This window comes from Centropristis striata, chromosome 1, assembly GCF_030273125.1.
Source record: "Centropristis striata isolate RG_2023a ecotype Rhode Island chromosome 1, C.striata_1.0, whole genome shotgun sequence".
Taxonomy (NCBI): domain Eukaryota; kingdom Metazoa; phylum Chordata; class Actinopteri; order Perciformes; family Serranidae; genus Centropristis; species Centropristis striata.
In genome coordinates, this window is record NC_081517.1 from 4,492,501 (window position 1) to 4,518,534 (window position 26,034).

The 26,034-nt window shown below is 39.6% G+C and overlaps 2 protein-coding genes across 2 annotated transcripts; both read left to right on the plus strand.

Moving 5' to 3' along the window:
* Positions 1 to 914: 914 nt before the first annotated feature.
* On the plus strand, positions 915 to 4,529 carry LOC131965300 (uncharacterized). Its single transcript, XM_059328492.1, has 2 exons — positions 915 to 1,042; positions 1,599 to 4,529. Exon 2 carries the CDS (start codon positions 1,670 to 1,672, stop codon positions 2,900 to 2,902), a length of 1,233 nt encoding a protein of 410 aa, XP_059184475.1. The 5' UTR covers positions 915 to 1,042; positions 1,599 to 1,669; the 3' UTR covers positions 2,903 to 4,529.
* Positions 4,530 to 11,644: 7,115 nt separating this feature from the next.
* On the plus strand, positions 11,645 to 21,215 carry nfil3-5 (nuclear factor, interleukin 3 regulated, member 5). The gene is made up of 2 exons (XM_059329468.1): positions 11,645 to 11,997; positions 17,250 to 21,215. Exon 2 carries the CDS (start codon positions 17,780 to 17,782, stop codon positions 19,628 to 19,630), a length of 1,851 nt encoding a protein of 616 aa, XP_059185451.1. The 5' UTR covers positions 11,645 to 11,997; positions 17,250 to 17,779; the 3' UTR covers positions 19,631 to 21,215.
* Positions 21,216 to 26,034: the final 4,819 nt, after the last annotated feature.

Sequence of the window (26,034 nt, forward strand, 5' to 3'; positions counted from 1 at the left end):
ATTTTCCTGACAGGTAAAAGTGCTGCTGTGACAGCAGAACAGTGTTTTCTGTCAGTCACAGATTTTACTCTGATGTCCTCTATTGGGCTTCTTGTTAAATTTTGAGTAGCCTTCATTTTGGGTTAGCTCACAGCACTTCTAGTTTTCTTCTTGACATCCTCCGACATGCTTGCATTAAACCTCTGAAGTCCAGGAGATTATGGTTCAAATTTGTCAACTTCCTATGCATTAATTTCTGTCTCTGTTTAGCATCTTTCAGTCTGTCCTTACATCACATGCATGGCTCCTTTTTCTACACACAAACTTGAAAATCAGTCAGATTTTCATTTTATTATAATTAACAAAGTAAAAAGCTGCCAGCAACCGATATAATATATAATAATAATAGCAACCGAAAATACAAACAAAAGACACAGGTGGCTATGGAAATGTACCTTTTTAAAAACATTTTTTTACCATTTATAAACACAAAAACAGCAGAAAAAAATAATAAATAATAAAACTACAAAACAGTCTATTTGCATGTAAATTAAAAATAGTAATAGTTTTCATTGTAGAAAGAGCATTTTAATAATGGTCTAGAAACATAAATGTCCCAATGTGAAAGCTCCTATGATTGCACTTTCAACTGGCTTTCTCAGCTTGTCTGCATATCATATATAAATAAAGTTATTACTGTAAATAAAACATGTGTATTTTCAATAAATAGATGGACTCCATTAACGCCATCAAATACGATTTAAACAACCAGCCAAGAGTGTTTTCGGTTTGTTGTTGTTTATCCTGCGTGTCTCAGCTGGTTTGACTCAGTTACTGCGCGTTGGGTGGAGGAGGAGGAGGAGGAGGAGGAGGAGTGTTGGAGGGGTCACCCGGGGTGAGGATCCGACCCCGACTGAACCGATGAGTGAGCGGGGGAAGAAACGACAGAGATGCGGAGCTTTTGAGGAGCAGAAACATCCAGACAACCTGTGAAGCTCCACATGTCTCCTCCTCGCTCTGACTGAACAGGTTTCCATCAAAGCTTTCAGCAGCTGTTTGATTTGTGAGTAACATCTCTTTCATGTTTCCCGGATTTATTGTTTTTATAATGAAGCGAGTGAGTGTGTTATAAAGTTTCTGAATGTTTTCTTTACTTTATTATCTCATATCGGAAGGAATATCATGGGCATTTAATATTGGATGTGGACTACTTTCATGTAGAACTTAACAGTTATATATTTAGAAATAAATAGATGAAAAATAATAAAATATTGAAATATTATTTTTCTCTCTCTATGAACTGCTTTAAAGTCATTTAAGCGCTAAAATATGATATTTAAAATGCTACTTTTAAATAGTGGATACAACTACTAAAAGTAATGCATTTTGCATCAAATAAGACTTTTGTTTTGGTTCTATATTCTTTTTTTAATCCCACTATAATGCCTGTATGTATTTATTTCATAGGAGAAGGGTTTTTTTTTTCTTCAAAAAAATCTTCTCAAGTCTTTTCTGCTGTTAAAAACTTTACTGGCAGCACTAAGATGTCGATTAGCTGTTTTGCAACCTTGTACACAAACGTTCAGTTCAACACATGTGTTTGTATTTTTCACCACCAGGTGGAGCCATTACAGCACGCTTCACCCTGAACCAACAACCTTCAGCCTCAGTCTCAGATCAGTGTTTGAACATGACGGGTCAGACTGTGGGAGGCATCATCCAGGACCCGTCGGTGCCCTCACTGCTGGATGTGGAGCGGCCTGAGTCCAGGCCTCAGGGCCGGGCCGTGTCCTTCACAGACGAGGCGGTTTCCATCCTGACCTCCACCAGCCAGCTGGCCCGGACCCTCCTGACTCACACCTATGCCCTCAAACACAAAGAGAGCCTCGCCAAGGCGGAGTCGATAGCCGGTGGCAGCAGCTGCGACGAAGACAACGGCAACGCTTCCCGCCGCAAACGAGAGTTCATCCCCGACGAGAGGAAGGACGACGGCTACTGGGACAAGAGGAAGAAGAACAACGAGGCGGCCAAGCGGTCCAGAGAGAAGCGGCGAGCCAACGACATGGTGCTGGAGCGGCGGGTCCTGGGCCTGCTGGAGGAGAACGCCCGTCTGAGGGCCGAGCTGTTGGCCCTCAAGTTCCGCTTCGGTTTAGTCAAAGACCCATCTGATGTTTCCATCCTGCCGCTTTCTGCACCCCTCTGTGCTCACCCAGCACCCATCACAGCACACCGCTACCAGTCTGATGGGTCCTCATACCCCAACACCCCACCCAGCACCCACCACGTCCAACACCTCTACGCACCGAGGGGACCCGGGCCCCTGCCCAGCCACAGTGTGTCCGAAGAGTCCGGTGTCTCCACCTCATGTAACTCAAACATGGGCAGCCCTGTGTTCTTTGATGACGCGCTGGGTGAGCGTGTTGGGCGTTCTCCGAGGGAGCTGGTGGAGGAGCAGCAGGGCTACGAGCCTCACATCTGTCCCCTGGAAGTCAACGAGAGCCACTATGGAAACAGACAAGACTCACCTGAAAGTTTGAGGAGCCTTCCGCACAAACTCCGCTTCAAAGGGCCCACTGGTTGCCTGGATGGAGGGCAGATGTCTCCAGTGTGTGACACCAGACCCAGTGGACCGCCGGTCGCCACAGTGTGGCCAAACAGCCAGGTGAGGAACCAGCAGCAGCAGGCGGGGTGGGACAGTCAGAGTCAGGCTCCTTGGCCCAGGGAGGAGGCCTCTGGTGGGCTCGGGCAGCATTATCAGGGTCCGTCCTCTGGACATTATAACTCCTCGTCTCTGCAGAACTCCAGGGACACCAAGTGTTCGACAGAGGACGGCAGTCTCAGGTCTCAGATCAGCTGTTTGTCTCAGGAAGTGGCTCAGCTCAAGAGGCTCTTCTCTCAGCAGCTGCACTCCAAGATCGCTTAAATGTTCCATCAAAACAATAAGAAAAGACGGAGCGTTGCCCTATTTGTAGGCAGTCCTTCAGTTAGAATTCCTTCAGTGTTCATTGTTCATTCAGTTATCTGCAGAGGTCTTCAACTCTCCAAAACAAACTGACAAGGTGATTTAAAGTTTATCATTAACAATCAGTGTTTGCTCACCTTGTTTCTCTAATCACTTTAGGTCCAGACTGTTTTTTTACCGGGAGCCAAATTAACCGCAGAGGTCTCCTACTCTCCAAAACAAACAGTCCCTGTGATTTAAACTGGTGAAATCACTGAATGAAGCAGTTTAAAGTTAAAATACTTTGTTTCTCTGATGCTGTTCAGCACAGGGGCTGGAGCTGAGCTGCCACTAACATTTGCTCAACTTCAGATCCTACGTCTGGTTTAAATCTATTGTTAAAAACATAAAATGTGGCTTGAAACTAGATAAAAGTCCATTTATGGCCATTTTTTGGCAGACAGCTACCAGCTGATTCAGAGGTGACAGACAGACCTGTCATTGATTAAACATTGTTGGAAACATTTTGGATAATGTGAGTACACAACTCAACAAAAATACACCAGAAAGGTTGCGTTGTTTTTAGACAATTTAATGCAGAAATGTTACATGTTATACTTTTAAAGCCTGAGCACAAGGACTAAAGTTAATGGACATACTTTACACTACATCTTTACACAAACTCTTCATATACAGCATGTCCTCATGTTAACAGTTACCTCTGAAGACGTATTTACAACACTACTGTTTCACTGGAAAAGGTACGCTATAAAGGAGCCTGTTTGTTCTGTGATGCAGCACATCACTGCCAGAGAACACTAGAACATTTAACTTTTAAAACATTGCATAATTTAATTTAGATTTGAAGGATGTTGTACATTTCTGAACACTAGAATGAACAGGTTTGTCAGAAACACTGTACATTCAAAACAAAGCACATGGTTATAATTTGTATGCTCACTTGACTCAGATTGTTGAATTGCAATTTTTGTCTTCTATGGGACAACACACAGTCTGTAGAGAGAAAAAGAGATGGCTGGTTGCTCTCCATACTAAACCGTAGATCAAAAATGTGCCAGGGAAAAAATATGATAAACAGGAAGGCAATCCTGGCACTCCAAAATATGAGAAAAATATCAACTTGGGAGGGAATATTATAAATTCTCTAAATGTTTCAACCACTGGAAGTCCTCAACAGATGTGGCTTATCGGCCAATCACATGACCCGGTTAATAACATGACAGGAAACAAGTGGAAATGAATGAAAACATGACATAACATGAGATCAGATTGCACAGATTTAAGTTAGGAAGATAGATAACCATATATAGGTTTTAAAACAGGCTTTTTGTCAACACTGATACTGTAAAATAACATCATGTGCTGTTCCAAAGAACAAGAAAAATGACACCTTTTTTTTGAGTGTACTTGTTATTGTGATCTTCATATTGTTTACTGTGTCTGATTTATGTTGTGACAGCAAGTGTATAGTTCATTGTTCTTCAGGATTATAATCAAAATGAACTGTACTTGGAAATAAAAGTATATTTTATATAAACAACTGATAAATCTTTTTCATGGCAGATTTTCTTGACTGTAATATTGTGTAATAATGATGCAAAATTCATTTAAATGAGTGTGACAGTGGCAGTAATTAAATCATTGTCAAAAACTTAGATACATTACATTTTCTATTTGTTCTAAGGCCACATTTAGGGCTACATTTTCTAAGGCCACACATATTTTAACCCATAAGAACCTATGGTGACACCCATGTAACAAACACTTTAAATCTTCTAGAATCTCCCATATTCAGCTTTATGCTTCACCTTAACTCATTAAATGGCTAAGTTTAAAACCATTTAATAATTCCAATCCGTTAACAGGGTGTCCTGTATTGCATTTAACTTATTCTCACTATATTTCCTCAACACATTGAAGTCACAATTTTGATATATGTTATGGAGATGCAAACAAAAAGGCACAAGGTTATTTGTTTTTATTTATTATGGATTTATTCTTATTTTGTTAAAAGCAAATATGAAAAATAATCTGTTGTTTAACAGCACTATTAATGTCACAATTTTGATTTGTGTTGTGGAGATGCAAAGAAAGGGGCAAATTTGTTTTTCTGGAAGCAGAAAATGTGTCTTTTTTTAAATTTAAAATAAGAAATATCAGAAACATAAATACCACTCAATGTATCGTATATATGTCACATTACAGATCTTCTCATCTTTGACATTTAGGGGTAGTATTTTTTTTTTAAAACATCATAAATGTGTTCTATGTGGTCCACTTGGTCTGTAGTAAATCCCCCATAATTTGCCTTTAACCCATTGACGCCTAAAACTGCCTGTAAAACCTCTGGGTGATTTTAAAATAAGCCCCTAAAACCTGAAGTTTTTCTGGAAATTCAACAGAATTGTCAACGCTTCCTACTAAATAATAGATTTTTCAGCCTCTGTAGCAGATAGAAATGAAATTCAAAAAGTATTTGAGAGCTTATAGAAATACTACAAAACGACGTATCCGCTTTCCAGGCTTCAATGGGTTAAGGATTACTGGGTCTGGGTTCTTATGGGTTAAAAGAGACAGCCATAAAATTATGTTATGTAAGGGAGTTTTTTGCTTTTGTTGAACTGCACTTTGAATTACATCACAGGCTAGGGGATGCTGGGGTAGAAAAAAAAAACCCTCCACCAGCTGGGGCAGAGGGAGGTGTGGCACTAGAGTGGAGAGGTGCACTGCGCAAGAATATGAACTGAACTCACATCATTTGAATTTCATGCATGGCCTTTACTTTCTTTAATAAGTGCTTTATTAAAACTAGAAGCCTGCAGGGCGTCTGAACTCAGGTTGCTAAAATGAGGGTGTGCAGTGGGGTGTCGGATGGTGCCAGGGAGACAGGAGTGGTGTACGGATGCAGGGAGAGGAGTGAGACTCTGCATGAGTCATCTATCACGTCAGCAGTATGAAGGCTATTTTTAGCAGTGAAGCAGCTGCGGTGGAGACTGATTGGCCCATATGGGTGTGAAGGATACAGGTTCAGAATACATTAACACCTGGAAAGAGTACAAATCTACAGACGGGCATCAGGAGAACTGCTGTGAAATACATTCTGACATCATTAAGGGGCCAGAAAGCTGCAATACATACACTGAATTATTAATCTTGGTCTTAAAATTATGATTAACTTGGCTGAATGACAATTTTCTACACTGAAAAAAAAGATTTTTTGGCCCTGTAATTATTATTTCAATCATCTATATAAATTCTACAAAGAAATACGAATTCAGGGCTTTTTCTTTAAAATAGCAGTTATTCATGTCGTGCATTACTTAGTGATTGTTTGTTATTATGTGTCCTCAGTTTTGTATGTAAATTGAATCATTCGTTCCAAGTATTATTCACTAAACCAGTTCATTGGCTTTACTAGTTGATATTTTCAAGTAAAATGTAATTGAGGGACATCAGTGAATCTGCAATTTACTTGAAATTTACTTTACTTAAAGTGGTTCTATTAAATAAATATGACTTAGAAACAGCCTGAGTAAAGATTACAAACACTTTCTGTGTGGAAAAACTTGCCTAGCTTTTTTAAAGTAAATGTCACTCCAATTTTTTTTCAGTGTATATTACAGCCACACACCCTTGAAAATGTCCACTTTTTATGAGCATTCAGTCTTTATTTATTACCACCAGGTGGCGCCAAGTGCATTTATCAGCATGAACACCTGACTTATTCATTCATTCATTCATGCATGCATTCATTCACAGCTGTGTTACTACAAAGGTCGTTCCCTCCGTCGTGCTTGTATCACATGCTGCACCAGCAGAACAAGCAAAGAGTGTCACTCTTAGTTGGAAGCACCAAGAACACTCCCACCTTCAAATGACCCATCTTTAATTAAATACACAATGCAAGAAAGAAGGCTGGAGCTTGAAAATGACTTTTTCATGACCTATACAGATTAATTTAATGCTGACATGTGAGTGTAAACAGGTGAACAGGTTTTTTTTTGGCCTTAATGACAGCTACACGAGGTACACATGAAATCTTTTGTCTGCAATCAATCTTCAGCCAGCCCAGTCTGCAAACCCCCCACGCCACGAGCCGTATAGACGGAGTGAGAGCCTTCTGGTTGCTAGGCAGGCACCACCACACCACAGTTGCCAAGGGAATGCCTGCACACAGAGGCAGCTGAAGAGATGGAGGAGTATGTTGGGGGTTGGTGGTTATAACAGAGGACTGGTGGGGGGAGGGGCTAGACAAGTTCAAGACCACCATTTCCCCAACATGGTTTAATGGTGGTGGTGGTGGTGGTGGTGTGTGTGTGTGTGTGTGTGTCTGTGCGGTGAATGGGTGCACGTGTGTGTGGTTTGAGACAAAGCAGGGGGAAGGGATGTGAGAGAGAATGTGTGTCTGATAGCAAACAGGGCTGACGTAACTGCTCATGAAATATAGTGGTGATGAGAACAACAGGCTTTATGGGATAATAGAAAAGCTCATAAGCAGATAATACACGTCCATTTCCAGTAAAATAGACCAAAAGACCAAAAGAGGAAAGGGTGAAAGATAAAAAAAAATAGTGCCATTATGAATCATGTTTATTTGTGGTAAGATAACAATGATATAAAAATAAAAAAGGTATATTTTCCCCCCTGTTAATCTCAATTTAATTAGTCATAGAAGTGGTGATTTCAGTTTAAAAATATATTTTTAAGGGGATTTTTACTCTTACTCAAAAAATTTGAGAAAACAACTGGTTAACACAAAATAGATGACATACTTTATTTGATATTTCTATTGTTAATTATGCTTAGAAAACTTGATTAATCTGGAATTCATGCTACTAACATTTAAAAAATCACAGCCAATGTTCTGAGAATAATAGCACAATGTGAACAAAGGGTTAAACCCTGTTATCTACAACTGCAAACACAACTCTGTTAACATGTTCTGATCTGATCAGATGGATAGATAGATAGATAGATAGATAGATAGATAGATAGATAGATAGATAGATAGATAGATAGATAGATAGATAGATAGATAGATAGATAGATAGATAGATAACCTAGGCATATTCAAGCAATAAAATGCAATAAAAATAAAAATGTCTAAAGAAGGAGTATTGATTGTAGTGCAGAATATAAAATATAAATATACAGTATAAAAATATAAGCTGCCATGAAACAAAGAAGGTGCAGTGAACTGTATGCATAAAAAACACATAAAGTTCATAGCGACTGTATGTTATGACTGTAAAGACTTTTAGCTGTTATATATTATAAAGTGTGATGGCATAAGATTAGATGGATTACAGGAAAATCAACATTGAAAATATTTTACAGTTACCAAAAAAATGGACACAACCAGAAAAAAGTAGCTCCTCAAATATTCTTTTTATTTATTTATTTAAATATCTGAAAAGATTTGCCAGGAGTGTGGACTCCAGTTACATGACTTGGACCTGAGTCAGACTTGTCGCACACAATTGATGACTCTAGACTCAAAAATGACTTGCAACTTGACGTTAATGGTGTTAACTTGGTGTTAAACAGCAGCTAAGTGCCCTCTTGGACGCCCCTGTGGTAGATGAAACATGATGAAGTGCCTCCAGGGTGCCCTTTCAGTCAACAAAACATGGTAAAGTGCCCTCCTCGTAGCCCGATTTATACAACAGGAGCCCTTTTTATTATTTTCGGCCCTGCCTCTTAAACATCCTGACTCCACCAGTGACTTTAGACTTCACTTGGACTTGGGCCTTTTTGACTTTTAACCCCCTAGATGTGCTTTATGCCATGACAAGTGTAATGTCAGTACTACTTTTCTATGATTAAGGTTCAGTCACACTTGTTTTAATAAACTTGTCTTATCAATTAAATACATATTTTAAAAGCATTCATGATTTTTGTAAATGTATTTTATATTTATTATGTTAAAATTGTGTTACATTTGGGACTTGAAACTGAAAGTTTAGGACTTAGTATTTGAGTGCAAAGACTAACTTTGTAACCTGCCAATCAGTGACTATTCAACAACCCCAATTCAAAAAAAAAAGTTGGGACATTGTGATGTACATCAATAAAAATAAAGGGCATCAAATGAAGTGAAAAAGTGCCTCCATGGTGCCCTTTTGATGAAAAAAATGGTAACATGGCTTTTTATTAAGTTCTTATTAATTCATTTTACTTCACTTGGACTTGGGCCTTTTGATTTTTAACCCCCAAGCTGTGTTATATCCCATGGAAAGTGTAATATGTATTATGTATTATATAATTACTATGTTAAAATTGTGTTTTATTTGGTTTAGGGCTTGAAACTGAAAGTTTAGGACTTAGTATTTGAGTGCAAAGACTTACTTTGTAACCTGCCAATCAGTGACTATTCAACAACCCCAATTTAAAAAAAAAAAAGTTGGGACACTGTGATGTACATCAATAAAAATAAAGGGCATCAAATGACGTGATAAAGTGCCTCCATGGTGCCCTTTTAGTGAAAAAAATGGTAACATGGCTTTTTATTTTGTTCTTATTAATTCATTTTACTTCACTTGGACTTGGGCCTTTTGACTTTTAACCCCCAAGCTGTGTTATATCCCATGAAAAGTGTAATATGTATTATATAATTACTATGTTAAAATTGTGTTTTATTTGGTTTAGGACTTGAAACTCAAAGTTTGGGACTTAGTATTTGAGGGCAAAGACTTAACTTGTAAGTTGCAAGTCTTAGTACTGTATTCAATGTAGGTCACAAAGGATTTGCATATTATTGCATTCTGTTACATGTAATCTATTACCACCCAGCCCTGCCCCCTATATGGGTGAGAAACTTCACTGAACAGTGACTTGAAAAAAAAATTCTTCACAGTGCATCTAATATAAAACATGCCTTATAATCTCTCTCTTTGACTCTATATATAGTGGTTTGGTGAGGACATTTATAACCACTCACACACTGCATGTCTCTGCAGTCTTCCCATGACCTACATCCTGTCCTCCGGCAGACTGTCACAGTGGCCTGACACATATTCTTACATGTTCTCATCTTATGAGGGAAGAACAAGAAGCCTCATAACTTTTTACACTCATTATATCATTAGTTACATATGTTGTGTTAATTAGCCAACTCACACTGCTGGTTATGCAAGAATAAGAATAAGTTTGCATGTAAAATTAAGCATGCAGATTTGAATTTGTGCTGCCCTTCACTTCAAAAACAGAGGCAGTTACAGAGTAATAGGCTAATATGTTTTGTTTTGTATAATAAAACATTTTAAAGATCATTCAAGTTCTGACAGTGTGTTCATGCCCAATTTTTTTATTTATTTAGAAATTCCAATGCATCCATTAAATAAGGAGTATATACTGTATGTTCCAGTTTTATTGTAAAAAAAAAAAAGAAAGAAAGAAAGAAAGAAAATCCAATTCCAAATGTCTAAATAAAATAAATAGTTTATGCCAATTTATATCTTTTTAGTTTTTAACTTTGAATAGTTTCCTACAATCGGTATCTTTAAAAATATAAAAAGAGGATGCTCTTTTAAGCCATATCTTTTAATGGAAATCATATGCAAGTTTTATCTTCCAAGAAATTAAAATTGTTAAAAAACAAGTAATATTGCAGTCTTTATTAGTATAATAAAGTCTCTTTATACATGTTTTGAAAGGTTTTTCCTGAAAATAAAACCAAAAAGAAGTAGAATAATCATATGAATGATGATTTTATTTATATAATTTGCATTATTATTAGTAGTAGTCTTAGAATTATCTTTGCTTCAATAACTACAAAGTATCTACGGGGGGAAAAATCCATTTTATAACGTCTTGTGAGAGGTTTTTCCTGAAAATAAAACCAAAAAGAAGTAGAATAATTATATGAATGATGATTTTATTTATATAATTTGCATGATTATTAGTAGTAGTCTTAGAATTATCTTTGCTTCAATAACTACAAAGTATCTGCAGGGGTAAAAAAATCCATTTTATAACGTCTTGTGAGAGGTTTTTCCTGAAAATAAAACCAAAAAGAAGTAGAATAATTATATGAATGATGATTTTATTTATATAATTTGCATTATTATTAGTAGTCTTAGAATTATCTTTGCTTCAATAACTACAAAGTATCTGCAGGGGTAAAAAAATCCATTTTATAACGTCTTGTGAGAGGTTTTTCCTGAAAATCAAACCAAAAAGAAGTAGAATAATCATATGAATGATGATTTTATTTATATAATTTGCATTATTATTATTAGTAGTCTTAGAATTATCTTTGCTTCAATAACTACAAAGTATCTGCAGGGGTAAAAAAAAATCCATTTTATAACGTCTTGTGAGAGGTTTTTCCTGAAAATCAAACCAAAAAGAAGTAGAATAATTATATGAATGATGATTAATTATATAATTTGCATGATTATTATTAGTAGTCTTAGAATTATCTTTGCTTCAATAACTACAAAGTATCTGCAGGGTGAAAAATCCATTTTATAACGTCTTGTGAGAGGACACGTAACAGTGAGTGTACTTGCAGAGGAACATGCCGTTTCTTGCTATTATTGGAGCTCTCAGTCACTAACATGGGCTCTGTGTAAAACGCATCCATGGCCATGTTATAAACTTCACCACCACTGCTGTGAAAAAAGAGATTACATCGCGGAGGGGAGATGAAGCTAGAGATAGAGAGAAGCAGAGAAGAGAGAAACAGAGAGAGAGAGAGAGAGAGACTGTAGCGCGGAGAGATAGAGGACAAAAACGTGACGAGGCAGCCTAAGAGCTGTTACGCAACCGCTGACCTACTAACACATATTTCTAGAAAGGGAGCCGGAGAAACTGGAGCAAAGTGTCCAGCAGCACACAACACACAGGCAGCCCGAGCCAGGAGACGGAAACAGCATCCACCCGACCCACTGACTCAACCACTACTGACCCGAGCACCGACAGGAGAGGCTGGAGAAAAACTTTTCGTCATTTTTCCGGAGATTTCTTCTAAAGGAGGAAACGGGAGCGAGACAGCTTTTGTGTCGGGGAAGCCTGAATCTTTTTTTTCTCTCCTCCTCATCCAGCACATAAAGGTATGTTTTGTCTGAGCGGAAGCTTTTTGTCTTTGTCTACTTGTATCTCTGTGTGTGTGTTTTATATATCTAGCCATCATTTGTGTGTGTTTTAGCGGTGTGTGATGATGCAGACATGATGCTTATGGCCGGTTATTGTTCACATGGCGACTCTCTCTCGTGGCTATCCCGGCAGACCCGCGCGCCCGTGACTTTGAGACATTTGCGGCTGCTTTTACGCGTTGCGTAAAAAACGCCACTCGCCATGTTAATGTGCTACTTTGTTGCGTTTTCTCGCTTTGTTATTGACATGAAACGTATAGAATGGCTGGAAAAACGTGGTTGGCCATATCCCACGTTGTGTGCTCAATGTCAAGACGAGGTTATTCCCCGCATGGTGGTGTTTTCCAGGGAATGGGGGCAGCTGCTGTGTTGTCTGGTTAACGCAGACACACAGGGAGCTATATTAGCTCCTGCACGTGGCATGCTGCTGTTTGTATGTTCATATGTAGGTCACTGGATCACTTTAGTCGCTTACATACTAATTCCTGTTTTTTTTTTTTTTGGCTGTCCAGCTGAGGCAGACTGGATTTAAAAAAAAAAAAAAATCTAAATCTTTTTTTAGGTTACTAATTCATTCAATGCCACATTCCCAATAAATGTGAAATGGTGTCAGCATGGAGGTTATAGAACATCTAAATAGAGATTAGATGCATAAAATGTCCAACATAATGTTTTTGTAACACAAAGCATTTGTTAATATTACATATGGGAGTATTTCAGAGATAAAACAGTAAAAAAAATGCAACAGTAAATCTGCCTTTAAAAATATATTTCTTTATAACCTTCTATTCTCCAGATGTGCAGAAATTGTGATTCTGTTTCTAGGTTACATTACAAATACATTTATAAATGTTCAAAGGGGAAAGAGATCACAAAATGTCTGATTTTCATTCAAAGTGAGTCACTGGGTGCTTCTCTTTTTTCACGAGGTGTGTTAAGTAAAGCACAGAGCTTTGCTTTGAGGGAGTTGGAGGGTATGACATAACCAGCACACAGCAGGGAGAAGCCATAAACAGCAGCTCTCTCCCGGGACACAGAGGCCTGTAATTGATTCCCGTTAACACCCTGTTCTTTCTTCCCATCATTCAGACCCAGATTAACACCAAATCTTTATTTCTGAAGCACATTTAGAAATGCTTTTATCAGTGACGTAAGCCAGCTGCTCGATGTCTGTGAGTTATTTTTAACTTTCTGAGTCTTCTCAGAAGAGAAAACATAAAGGGGGGAACATAAAAAAAAGCAGAAGTAAGGTTTTTGTTTTGTTTGGTAGGCAACAGAACTTGCCACTTAAGGACCTGGTGAGGCCTTTGTGCGACTTTGTTGTGAAATTAGAATTACAAGTTAACATCCAGGATGTGATGCAATGCATGGAAACCCCTGTCTGGCTAAAGCAGGAGTTCTGGTGAGCTCTTAGTCCGCCTGCTGCCAGCTGGTCTGGATTCAGAGTCGTCTGCATTGCTCCGTCCCAGCCAGCTCTCTGAATATAGGTCAGACCTGTATCTGGGTGAGGACACACATGAGGTGTTCAGGGCAAGTTATGGAATTACAAACTCCAGTAACTACAGCTATTTGTTCCAGTTTAGTGTCTATTAATCATCACGTTTGCTCATTTTTAAAACAAGATTTAACATATAGGTCACATGTAACAAACTGACCACGTGCAAATTTGTGAATTTCATAACAAGGTCATACTTGTTTATTGGGTAACAAATTTGATTTGATTCACTCTCCACAAATGTGTCACCTTATCTCAATAATTTGCATTTAGCCCTCTAGTCACTTATCATTCATACAGGCAGAAGTGTTTTTATAACTTACAGGAAGTGTCAAATGGCACTCAGCAATAGGTTCACTTACTGACCTAGAATGTCTGGATTGCTGTCTCCTAGTTTTGTTTCTTGACACAAAGCTGTGTGGCAAAATGGAGGCAGGCTCTAAGCCGGGGCCCCTCCGTGTGTGGTGTTGGATCACTTAAAAGATGGAGGAGGGGAAGAGGATGCCATGCGTTTTACTCACACTTGCCTCAGAGGAGGTCAGAGGTGAAACATTCCTTCCCTGAGCGGCAAGTGCCTGGGAACTATACTTCAGAGTTCAGACGTGTGTTTTCCACAGGTAAAAACACTGAAAACAGCCTACAGCAGCTGCAGTCAGTTCTCCCTTTACTGGGAAAATAACCTGCACAAAGGGCCAAATGCACAATGCAACACGTCCAGTATCTCTTGATTTTCTAGCTTAAGATCTTGGCTTGTGTTCAGAGCGCAGCGTGCACAGACAGAGGACAGAGAAAGGGGAGACTGCAGGGGCATTCACACTCAGTAACCTGTAGCTTCTGCTGCGATGTAATATGCATGTGTTACACAAGCTTTGCTCCGCAACAAGAGAAATTCAGAGCACGTACGTTACGAGCAACAACAGCAGCCCCTCCCCATGCAGTCCTGAGAGAGAGCCTGTTATGTGTGAGTTGGCTGCAGAGATGGGTGTGTGCTCTGACGTCAATGCCGTCTCTCTATCTCGCTCACTATCGTTTTTCATCTGCTATTGGTGCATATTATACTGCCGTCGTTGGGTTCTCTGTAGCGAGCAGGATTTATTGTTGCGTGAGGAAGATCACTGGGGCTTTCATTAGAACATTTTTAGGCAGATGACGTATTCAAGTTTGAATCATTTATTCTTCCTGCTGCAGATTCTGTAAAATTCCTCTCATTTCCACCAACTGAACACCCCTGTCACCCCATGCCTCTTCTGCTTCCTCCCTCCCTCACCTCTTTCTGTCGCTCTATTTATAGAGTGCACTCTAATACTCTCTTTCCCTCTCCTGGCCTCCCTCCCTTGCAGTCCTACTGACCTATTTTATGGCGCACCGTCAAAGACAGGAGGAGTGTTTACTGCTTAGCGTCGTTTCTAGGTCAGTGGGACAGCGCAGACGTATGCGTGCTTCCTTCCCGCCCGCCTTTGTTACACGCCCCCCCCCCCTCCTCCTCCCCTGTAAGTCTTTATGAAAATTATTCAGGGTTGTGGAGCGAGGGAGGGGCTGACCCTACTTTTTTCCACATCTGTTGGTGGTTGTGTCCAAATCCCTTTCTGCTTGCTCCGTGTAGCTTTTTCCAGTTCTTTGAGAGAACGAGACAAGCGAGAGACGGTAAAATCCATGTTTTGGCTCCGAAGGGGAAATTCAATTTGAAGAATAGCCTGCAGCGTATCTAGGCTAAGCCCCTGAGTTACAACACAGCAGACACGGGTAAATAAATGGTTAATTATTCAGAGCAGTAGTCAAGCTGTTTCAAGGTCTCAGTGTGGATTTTTTTTTTAATGTGGGATTATGTAACAGGGTCATTGACACTGGGGGAAGCAGAGAAGTGCTGTAACCAGTCTGGAGAGGACACACATCAGATTAGTTTTGTGGCATTAACTCAGAGGTGAGGAGTAAGTGGTTTGTAATTCAGGAACAATACACTGCAGCGCAGTGAAACAAGGTCAATGTGACTCAGCTTTGTTCAACTGGAGCACTTTTGTTCTACTCTCTATGGGACGTGAGTGTTTTTTTTCTGCCCTCTTAGATCACAGTTTAGATCATGGGAAAAGTTGAAGTCTCTTTGTTCGTGTCTGCTTTTCGCTTGCGCCAAGTCTGGTTCCATACACCACTATAAAGAAAGAACATGAAGCAAATATTGTAGCTTCTAAATACTTCTAAATTCCTCTGCAACTTGTCTTTTGAGAAGCAAGAGTTTCTAAGTTTTAGCGTAGACCGCTCCAAATAAAACAGCACGAGCAGCTGTGACACTTAAACTCTCATTATGCAAATACTGCTGTACCACAACGTTCTTTGCATACTTGTATTTCTTGTTTTATTAAACTTATGGTGAGACTGGTAAATCCCTTTAGATATCTTGGTGTTCTTGAAACTGTAATTATGCTCTAATTATTCTAGTTTTTCAATATTTGAGTGCTTAATAGTGGAAACTGGGGAAAGTTGGTTTGTAAAAGCAACCAAGTGGCGATAAAAGTTCACATTTGTGCTCTGTTTAATTCCACTGTTGCCAATGAAAATCAACATTAGAGGAGTCATTGTTACCCACAGGCACAGTGACCTAGATTACTACATTCCATTTGTGTGTGTGTGTGTCTGTGTGTGTGTGTGTGTGTGTGTGTGTGTGTCTGTGTGTCATAAGAAGATGTTTTCGTGTTTGTAATGGACTCCGGGGCTCAGTGTAGTGACGTGTTATTAATTACTGCGTATCAACTGTGTAATGCCGTGCAGCCAGAGAACCAGAGGAATCCGGCCCCAAACAAGAGCCGATCTAGTTATTACATAATGCTGCCGTCAACATCCGTCTGCGCCGCCGCATTCAGCATTGTTGTCAAAGCGAGGCTGGTTGGGAGGGCAAGGCTTCCTGTTGAGCTACGATGTTGACACTGCATAAGGATGTTCAGCTGCTTGGGGTGTTGTGTTATGTCAGACAGTGTGACGGCTTCTAGAAAAACTGAGACATTGATCCCCTTCGCCCCCGTAGATACACACATAACACGGGCGTGTGTCCACTCCGATAAAGCCATTCCAGCTGCTGCATTCCCAGTGACTTTGAAGCACTACTTTAAATCTTTGCAAAGATTTAGGATGTGCAAGCAAAAGCAGGAAGTGTACCCGCACATGATTTATTTAATCATATACCGCACTGTGATATATCACAGAGTGATGATACATCGAATCCCCGTCCTTTCCCCGCCTCCCTCAGCCCTTTATCTGTCCGTCTCTGCAGAGCTGGCACCGGGTCAGCAAGCCTCTGTCCTGTTATGTGAATATGACAGCGCCCTGTCTTACGCAAGAGCGCTGCAGTAACAGCAGCAGCACATACTGTACTGTGTGTTTAATCCGAGCCACAGCCTGCATACTTATGTGTGTGCTGCTACCCAGACTTTGCGTCTACCTTCCTCTTCTCTGTGAAGTCAAATTAAATAAAAAAAGACAAACATTGCGTAACTTCTGGGATTGTATCATAGATTTCTCGTATTGTGTTTAACAGACTGTGTATTGATCTCAAGCCATTCAATGGACCACATTAAAGCTTTGCACTACAGTTCACAAGTCTAATTTTATCTGACTGAAATGTAAATATGTGTCACAATGAACTGCAGTGGTTTTACAGCTAATCTAACGTTCCCTTTCTCTCTCTTTCTCCCCCTCCCTCTCTCCCCCTGTCTCCATAACCCAGTTAGTGGTCAGCAAACAGCAGCACTGAAGCCGGATCCTCAGGGAGCCCCGAAGTAGACGGACTGACCTACATCCCCCTGTAAGCGAGTGAGAGCAGCAGGGCAGCAGCCTGACACGCATCACAGCTCCGCTCAAGATCGAGGGAAGATCCTGATAAACTCAAAATCACCTCCAACAAGACTCCAGAGACCGCTCTGATCTGTTTGCCAAGACAGCTGGAAGACACTCAGCTCAAAATAAAAACTCTTTTTCTTCACGTTTTCAGAACACTAGTTCAATGTCTGAGGTTTTCGTGGAGTTTCACCTCTTTTTAATATTCTTGGCTTATATGGACACTTGAACATTTTGATCTTGAAGAGTAAATAACAAATGAGGCGATCCCCTCAAGGAGCACAATTACCTCATCAACAAGTTTTTGCAGATCCTGCGACTTAGGTCAAACTCCTTCATAACACAGCAGAAGGATCTGATTTACACTTTTTTGCCCTTTCCCCTTTGCCCTTTGCCACTCTGGCCCCCAGCGGAGAAAAAATGGAAAGTCTGAGTCTACATCTCCCGTCCACGGGCAACAAAAACGCAATGGAGGTCGATAACTTCTCCTCCTACAGTGGGGAGTGCCTCCCATCCCCGACTCCTGAAGGCGGAGCGCGGGTCAGCCGCCAATCTAAAGGCTCCAAGTCTAACATGAGCTGCCGTCGCAAGCGAGAGTTTATTTCTGATGAGAAGAAAGACGCTTCCTACTGGGAAAAGCGGAGGAAGAATAATGAAGCTGCCAAGCGGTCGAGGGAAAAGCGCCGGCTCAATGACATGGTGCTTGAGAACCGGGTCATGGCGCTGAATGAGGAGAACGTTCGTATCAAGACGGAGCTCCTTCAGCTCAAGTTGCGCTTTGGCCTCATCAGCACCGCCTCCTACATGGAGAAAAGTCAGCAGATCTCCAACAGTGCTGCTGCCGCTGCTGCTGCTGCAGCTGCTAGTAGTGCTGCAAGCGGCAACGGCACCCCAAGTAACGCCTACCTCTCAAGCAGCGGCTACTCCAGTGCGTCCCAGGTGATGCTGAATTCAGACTCATCTGAAACTGAACATTCGGGCCGTGGCGAGCGCCACAGCACGCTCCACCAGTACTCTCCCCGGGGCTCAGTCTCCGACATGTCTGATGGTTCCTCCAGGGACAGCCCAGAACCCATGGGCTACAGCATAAAGACGGAGCCGTCAAGTATGGAGATGGCCAGACTGGAAAGCAACGGGATGCCCAATGGTATGCCAAGTGGGGCTTACAACGGCAGCCACACCTCTCTGGTTTCTCCTCACCAGCAGAACGCCCCAATGGCTGAAAGCACCATGGACTACCAGCACCACCGACAGCAGCAGTGCCACATGGAGGCGTCCAGTTCTGCTCCTCAGGCCACATCTGCACAGAGGAGCGTCATCTTGTACCGATCCAGCAGCGGTTGTTACCCCATGGAGACCCAGAGGCCGGAGGACCAGCAGTCCCAGCAGTCCCAGCAGAGCAGAGCGCTGCAGCACGGCCAGCACCCCTCCAAGTTCTCAGACTGCAACTTAACCATCACAGAGGTGGCTGAGAAACTAGAGAGGACAAAGACCATGGACTCGCCTCAGTATGAATACACTAACGGTCACGCTGAGTCAACAGACGAGCTGGAGCAAAGGTACAATCTCAACAGCCAACATCAGCGCGAGAGCCACCACGAGCACAACAGCTACCAGGGTCAGGAGAGCAGTCATCAGCATGCAGAAAGCCACCAGAATCCCTTTGCTCCAGACCTGATCCGCAACACTGAGGAGGGCAAGTCCTTCCCACAGCACAACGGCTACCTCAACACACTGGACGAAGAGCCCCCGGTGCTCACCTACGAGGGAGGCCCCCGGGCCGGAGGTTTCTACCAGGAGAACTCCTCGGCTAAAGACACGTCATCCAGCGACGGGGACCCTCGTAGCTCTGACAAGGAGGGCTCTACGGACGACGAGTCCCCCTCCTCGTCCTCCTCAGACATCAGCAGCTACCATCAGAAGGAGGTGGAGGCTCCACATGCGGAGGTCAGAACCACTGCCCTGCCCCACAAGCTCCGCCTCAAATACAGAGCTCTGTCCAATGGGGCGGCAGGAGCGCCGATGGAGGGAAACCTCAACGCCTCCATGTCCCCCTCCCCCACTCTGCCTCAGCACCCTTACCTAGCTCTCCCAAGCAACCTCCACAGCACCCAGGCCAGCAGGGAGAGCAAGGAGGTGGACAATGACACTGAGTACACGGAAGAGGTCAATCAAGTGAGTGAGAGGGCGGAGGCGAGAAAGGAGGGAGGGAAAAAGGGATCCAGCAGCAGCAACAGCAGCAGAGGTGGGCGCAATAAGAGGCGAGAATAAGGACAAATACAAATCGCCTCTTTGTCGTCTTTGCAGACAAATGAACTATGACTCACCACCTTACGAGACAGAGAAGAAGGCGGGGATCTGCGTGAGGTGCAGTTAGGATGTGATTTCACTAAGTTTCACTGTGTCACCTGTTCCTCTTCCCTTTCTACCTCCCATCTATCTCTTCGATTAAAATAATACATCACTGACTGAGGGGACAGAATGAAACTCTCCAGAGCTGGAGTCTGGGATATTTCCCTTGGGGAAAATTCAAACATTATTCAATTATTCATTGTTGTAAACTGCCTTGGTGGCTGGCCAGCAATTACTGTGGCATTATGGGAAACATTCCTTTGACCAAAGATTACACATTGTCCCTTTAGTGTCTCCCGTTTTTCGGCAAAGAGTTCCATTCTTCCTCCCTCTGAACACACATTGGGTCCACCACCCTCTTACCATCTGCTCACACAAGTACCCTTCACTTCTGAAGCACTTAGATTGTATATTACTGTGACATATAAAATTTGCATATATTGAATATATATTTTAAGAAGAAAAATGTGGCAAAAACAACAAAAAAAATAAAACCAGTGGGATGCAGAAGTCGTAGACTCAAAAGAGATCTGTTTTGTTCCTGTTGAGACACCTTGTACAGTCGCTCTTTGTCTATAAAAAATGCCTCAAAAATTTTCTTTTACTCAAAGTATGAGCCACAACTTGTAAAGAAAATGGAAGGTACACTTTTTTTTAATTTTTTTTTTAGATTAATGGATCAGATCGGGGACCTCCTTCAGGGGATCTGACGCTCAAAAGCTGTCAAAACAGCCAAGGCCAGTTATCCGCATATCAGTCAAGGCTATGCAGTCACACGTTGCTGTTTTGCAAAACCTGACAAGCACAAGGCAAGCCTCGCCTGCCAGCCGCTCAACGAAAAAATCAATACATCTTCATTTCCAGACAAATATTGTCTGTCTAATAAACGAAATGGCTCTCCGGTCGCAAACCAGCAAAGCTGCTCTCTCTTCATAAGGTGCCTCTTTATTGTGTTGTCCCTCGTCCCCACTTTGGCCAATGTCTTAACGATCCCTCTCACCTCCGCACTGACTTGTTTTAGCTACAGTAGCTGCAGTAGATCATTCAGTCTGTACAAGTTTAACTGTTTCACTTCCTGGTGCCTGCCTCTGGCCACTATGTATAAATGTAAAGTTGTCTCTATCTCTTGTATACTGCTGTCATTATTTTATTATTATTTTATTAATATTTTCTATTATATTCGGTTATTATTTTGGCTATTATTATGTGTATTTTTCTGTCATCCTGTTGTGTCATTTTGCTCTATGCTCTTCCTGGTTGTGCTGTGTATTTACCCATGCTGCCCCCTTGCCCCAAGTTACCATTTGTACTCTGTGTTACTGTATAACCTTTGTTGTTAGCCGAAAGGCTTTCCGAAAATGGAAAAAAAAATTGAGTAAGGCTTGTCCAGAAGTGATTATGTATTGCTATACTTCATGTGGATATGCAAAATGGTTACAAAACACTTTTCTTTTTGATTGTGAAAGGTTGAAAATGGAGAAAAAATAAAAGGTTGTTGAATTTACGTACGTCTCTGTCAAGGTTATTAAGATTTATTAAGGTTTATTAAGGTTTAATAAGGTTTAACAAGAACTATAATTGAAAAAACTTTTTAATAAAAACAAGAGTTTTAAAAAAAACGATATTTAATTGAAACTGTATTTAATAATACAAACAAACAAAAACAAAAACATAACCTCCTTAGCTGAGGAAATAAACCAAGTGATGTCATAGTGATGTCATCATGGTTAGCCCAAATGAGGCTCAAGATGGTAACTAACTGAAACTATATTTTGTGGTTACAAAACTAACTAAAAAATATAGTGAAAATGTCCTTCGTATCGTCTTTTATAACTTTTTTCATACATAATCCAGCGTTTCTATTAGAAAGAGGATTCTGTTAGTGAACATGCAGGAACACATGGTAAATATGTTTATTGAGACTGGGATGTCTACACTCAAACCAAAATTCAAAACACCAGGAACTGTAAGAGTTAATAACCTTATTGGGGATAAAATGGATAAGCCAAAGGAAATAAAGGCAACATTTTATTATGACCTCTTTGAATCTCACACCCAAACACAGCCCATTACAAAAAAAAACTAACACTAAAGCTAATAAAAACTAAACTAAAACTAAGCATTTTCAAAAAAGTAAAGACTAAACTCAAACTAGAAAACTCACTCTAAAAACTAACTGATTTTGAAAACAAAATTTCGCAATGAAATTAAAACTACACTGCAACAAATTGCTGTGTATTTACAGTGTATATACAACAGAATCCTACTGTATTTTAAAATAATGGTAAAATACTGTTAAATATTCATCCCTCACATGTAAATTAACAGTTAAATCGGTCGATTAACAATAGATAACTGTAATTTAACAGCATTAAACTTTATTATACTGTTTGATAAATTACGATAAATGCCCTGTAAAATAACCCAAAACCCACCGTTACCCTACGGTCATATACTGTAAGATAGATAGATAGATAGATAGATAGATAGATAGATAGATAGATAGATAGATAGATAGATAGATAGATAGATAGATAGATAGTTAAAAAAAGAACATCAGTTGGTAGGATGGTTGGCAAGATGATGGTAATAATTAAACTGGTGATATGATGGCAACAATGCTATAGTGACTAGACGGTATATAATAGTAATAATAGTACAGTATATAATATAATATATATAATATAATATGTAATAATAGATAATAAACAATATAAAAATAAAATGAAAAATATAAATAAAGTAATTTTAAGTAAAATAATATGATATATAATATATAATAATAATAGTAATAATAATAATAATAATAATAAATAAGGCCGGTAAGGCCGGTATAATAATAATAATAGTAGTATATTACAGTATATAGTAATAATAGTAATGGCAATAGTAATACAAAATACTGTTAAAATAAATTTTAGTACTATGGACTGTAAAATAACAGTTAAATACTGGCGTCCCTGCTGCCAGTATTTAACTGTTATTTACAGTGAAATTCGTTACAGTGTAAGACTAATAAAAAGATCCAAAACTATTATGGTCTCTGCTGGACTTTTTGAGTCACCTTTTATGTAATGCACGGTGAAGTAGGGCTGGGCGATATGGCCCTAAAAGAATATCACGATATTGCAGGCTATTTTTGCGATAACTATATTGTTGACGATATTAGGAAATACTTAAAAAGATGAAAATATGATTTTTTTTAAGTCTGTATAAATAATTGAAAATCTAACATGTAGTTTGAAGTGCAAATCTCAACAGTTGCCAAATACAAAAAAATTTACTCTTAACTCTTGAGTATGAGCAAATAATAAAAACAACCATTTAGGGGTTCCGGGGACATTTTTAATGACATTTTGCAAAGGAGAATAAAGGTTCTTGTTTGTTTCATTTAAGGCATCGATAACGCTTTATATTAAGGTCCTTGTAATAACCATTAATTAACAAGTAATAAGGCCCTTGTAAGTCCTTACAAGATGCTTATTAACATTATTGTGTGTTTATAAGCTTATATAAGTGTTAATAATGGCATTACAAACACCCATGACCCACCCATTATGTCTTTGTCATGCCTTTATTAATCTTATTTTGTTTGCTTATTGATATTAAAATATACTTTATTGCTCATCTATTATAAGTTAACTATAAGTTAACTATGCTTTTTGCAACTACCGGATCTAAAGCGAGAACAATGCCTTATTACTTGTTAATTAATGGTTATTAAGGACCTTATTATAAAGTGTTACCAAGGCATCTTATTTTGACAGTCTTCTTGGAAATTCTGTGGTGGATTCTCTTAGCACACTTTGCTCTTATTTTGAAAGCTGCATGTGTTTAGCGTTTTTTTTAACCATAAAAAAAATATACCAATATTATTGTGAACGATACACTGTAGAACTTTTTACTGTAAAATTACAGTAAATTACTGGCAGCCGTTTCGCCATTAAGTTACTGTAAAATTTACAGTACCTCTACTGTATTATAGAAATACAGGTTCGTTTACTGACAAACACACTCGAAACGAAGAAAAAAAAAAGCGTGAAGTTTAAATGTTTAACTCTAAATTATATAGCAACTAATCCATGAAAACTCTATATTAGTATTACTTGAAAAACAACACACTGCGATTATTTCAGCCCAGACAAAAATGGAATAAAACTTTTCTTCTTTTCGAAAATAACGCCTTTATTTTCCCGACATGCTCAGCTGAAAACCGTAAGTTCCTGTAAAAATATAATTTTGACCGTTGGAATGCCTGAGCAATCATGAAAACTCCCACAATGCATTGTGTTCACAGCAATATACTGTACAATCATAATACAGCAAGGTACTGTTAGAATTTGACTGCAAATTTACAGCAAAGTCTTATGTTGCACACTTGGACACAAAAAGGGATTTCCAGGCGTGCATAAGTTCAAAAATAAAGTTTACTTGGATTCGGTTTCCTCTGCACGTATACACAAGCACATTAGCATGATGCTGCTCACTGTTTACTTTTTCATCTCACATGCACGGTCTTCTTGACTCTTCTCATGGACCCCTGTGCTGCCCACAGTGCCTTTATAAACTTCATTTATAGACACCCTAACTTTACCTGATCAAAACTAGCTTCTAATGTGAAAGGACATAGTGCATGAGTTAGGGGTGTGCCATATCGTATCGTTCACGATAATATCGGTATATTTTTTTTATGGTTAAAAAAAAATGCATATCATGATATTGGCAACATTCCTACTTCTTGATGTAGTGGCGTAAGGTTGACACTTACACAACTGAATATACCGAGCTGCCCTCCAAACACACTGCTGCATTATGCCTTTCGTTAGCCACGAGCTAACATTAGCTAACAATTAAAGTTGTTTTAATCACAAAAAGCTACTTACTCTCCGTCGCTAAACACATGCAGCTTTCAAAATAAGAGCACAGTGTGTTAACAGAATCCACCACAGAACTTACAAGAATACTGTCAAAATAAGATGCCTTAAATAAAACATATTTATTCTCCTTTATAAAATGTCATTAAAATATGCCCCCGAAACCCCTAAATGGTTATTTTTATTATTTGCTCATACTCAAGAGTCAAGAGTAATTATTTCTGGATTTTGCAACTGTTGATATTTGCACTTCACACTTCATTTTAGATATTCATTTATTTATACAGACTAAAAAAAAACATATTTTCTATATCTTTTTAAGTATTTCGTAATATCGTCAAGAATATCGTTATCGCAAAAATAGCCTGAAATATCGTGATATTCTTTTAGGGCCATATCGCCCACCCCTAGCATGAGTTAATTAAATTAAATATTACAAAAATAAAATCAGGAACAAATTAATTAAATTCAGAGAATAGAGTAGTACATTAACATCACTATGGGGGGGTGTACTCTTTTAACTGTTCATTAACATGACCAATAGTACTATGGGTCCCACACTTACAGTGTACGATATGGCACACCCCTACGGTGAAGCACACACACAGAGACACAGACACGCAGAACAGACTTTTTCTAGCAGAACACCAACGAGCTGATTCACAGCTCACAGAAACAGCAACATCCCAGTCTGCCAGTTAGGAAAAAAATGTTTGGAGTGTTTTTTTTTGTCTTAAAATAGACTAAATAAACATAATCTGAAGAAATTTTATAAATCTTTTTTTTTTTTTGGGAAGTTTTTGGGGTTTGTTGCCCGTAGGCAACATTGTACCATAACTGTGAAAGTGAAAAAGAAAGTAAAAAAAATACAATCAGGTTTACATTGCAACATAATGGTATATATATTAGTATTACTTGAAAAACAACACATTGTGATTATTTCAGCCCAGATAAAAATGGAATAAAACTCTTCTTTTCGAAAATAACGCCTTTATTTTCCGGACATGCTCAGCTGAGAACCGTAAGTTCCTGTAAAAATATCATTTTGACCGTTGGAATGCCTGAGCAATCATGAAAACTCCCACAATGCATTGTTTTCACAGCAATATACTACAGTGTACGATATGGCTAACCCCTACGGTGAAGCACACACACAGAGACACAGACACGCAGAACAGACTTTTTCTAGCAGAACACCAACGAGCTGATTCACAGCTCACAGAAACAGCAACATCCCAGTCTGCCAGAGCAGCTCGGTGTGAGCCGACACAGTCAGAAAAACTTCACTGGTTCACCGCGTCATCACTTCATGCCGCCTACTGGCAACGAAACAAACTGGAACAACACTCAGACTGTGCAGCCGTTACAGAAGGGAACCTGTTGGCCAAAGCTAACCTCAGTCTGAATATTCATGTGATGTATTTATGCCGACACAGAGTCACAAAGTAC

Excerpts from the sequence above, each read along its gene's own strand:
- LOC131965300 (XM_059328492.1), top strand. The coding sequence starts at position 1,670 with ATGACGGGTCAGACTGTGGGAGGCATCATCCAGGACCCGTCGGTGCCC.
- nfil3-5 (XM_059329468.1), top strand. The coding sequence starts at position 17,780 with ATGGAAAGTCTGAGTCTACATCTCCCGTCCACGGGCAACAAAAACGCA.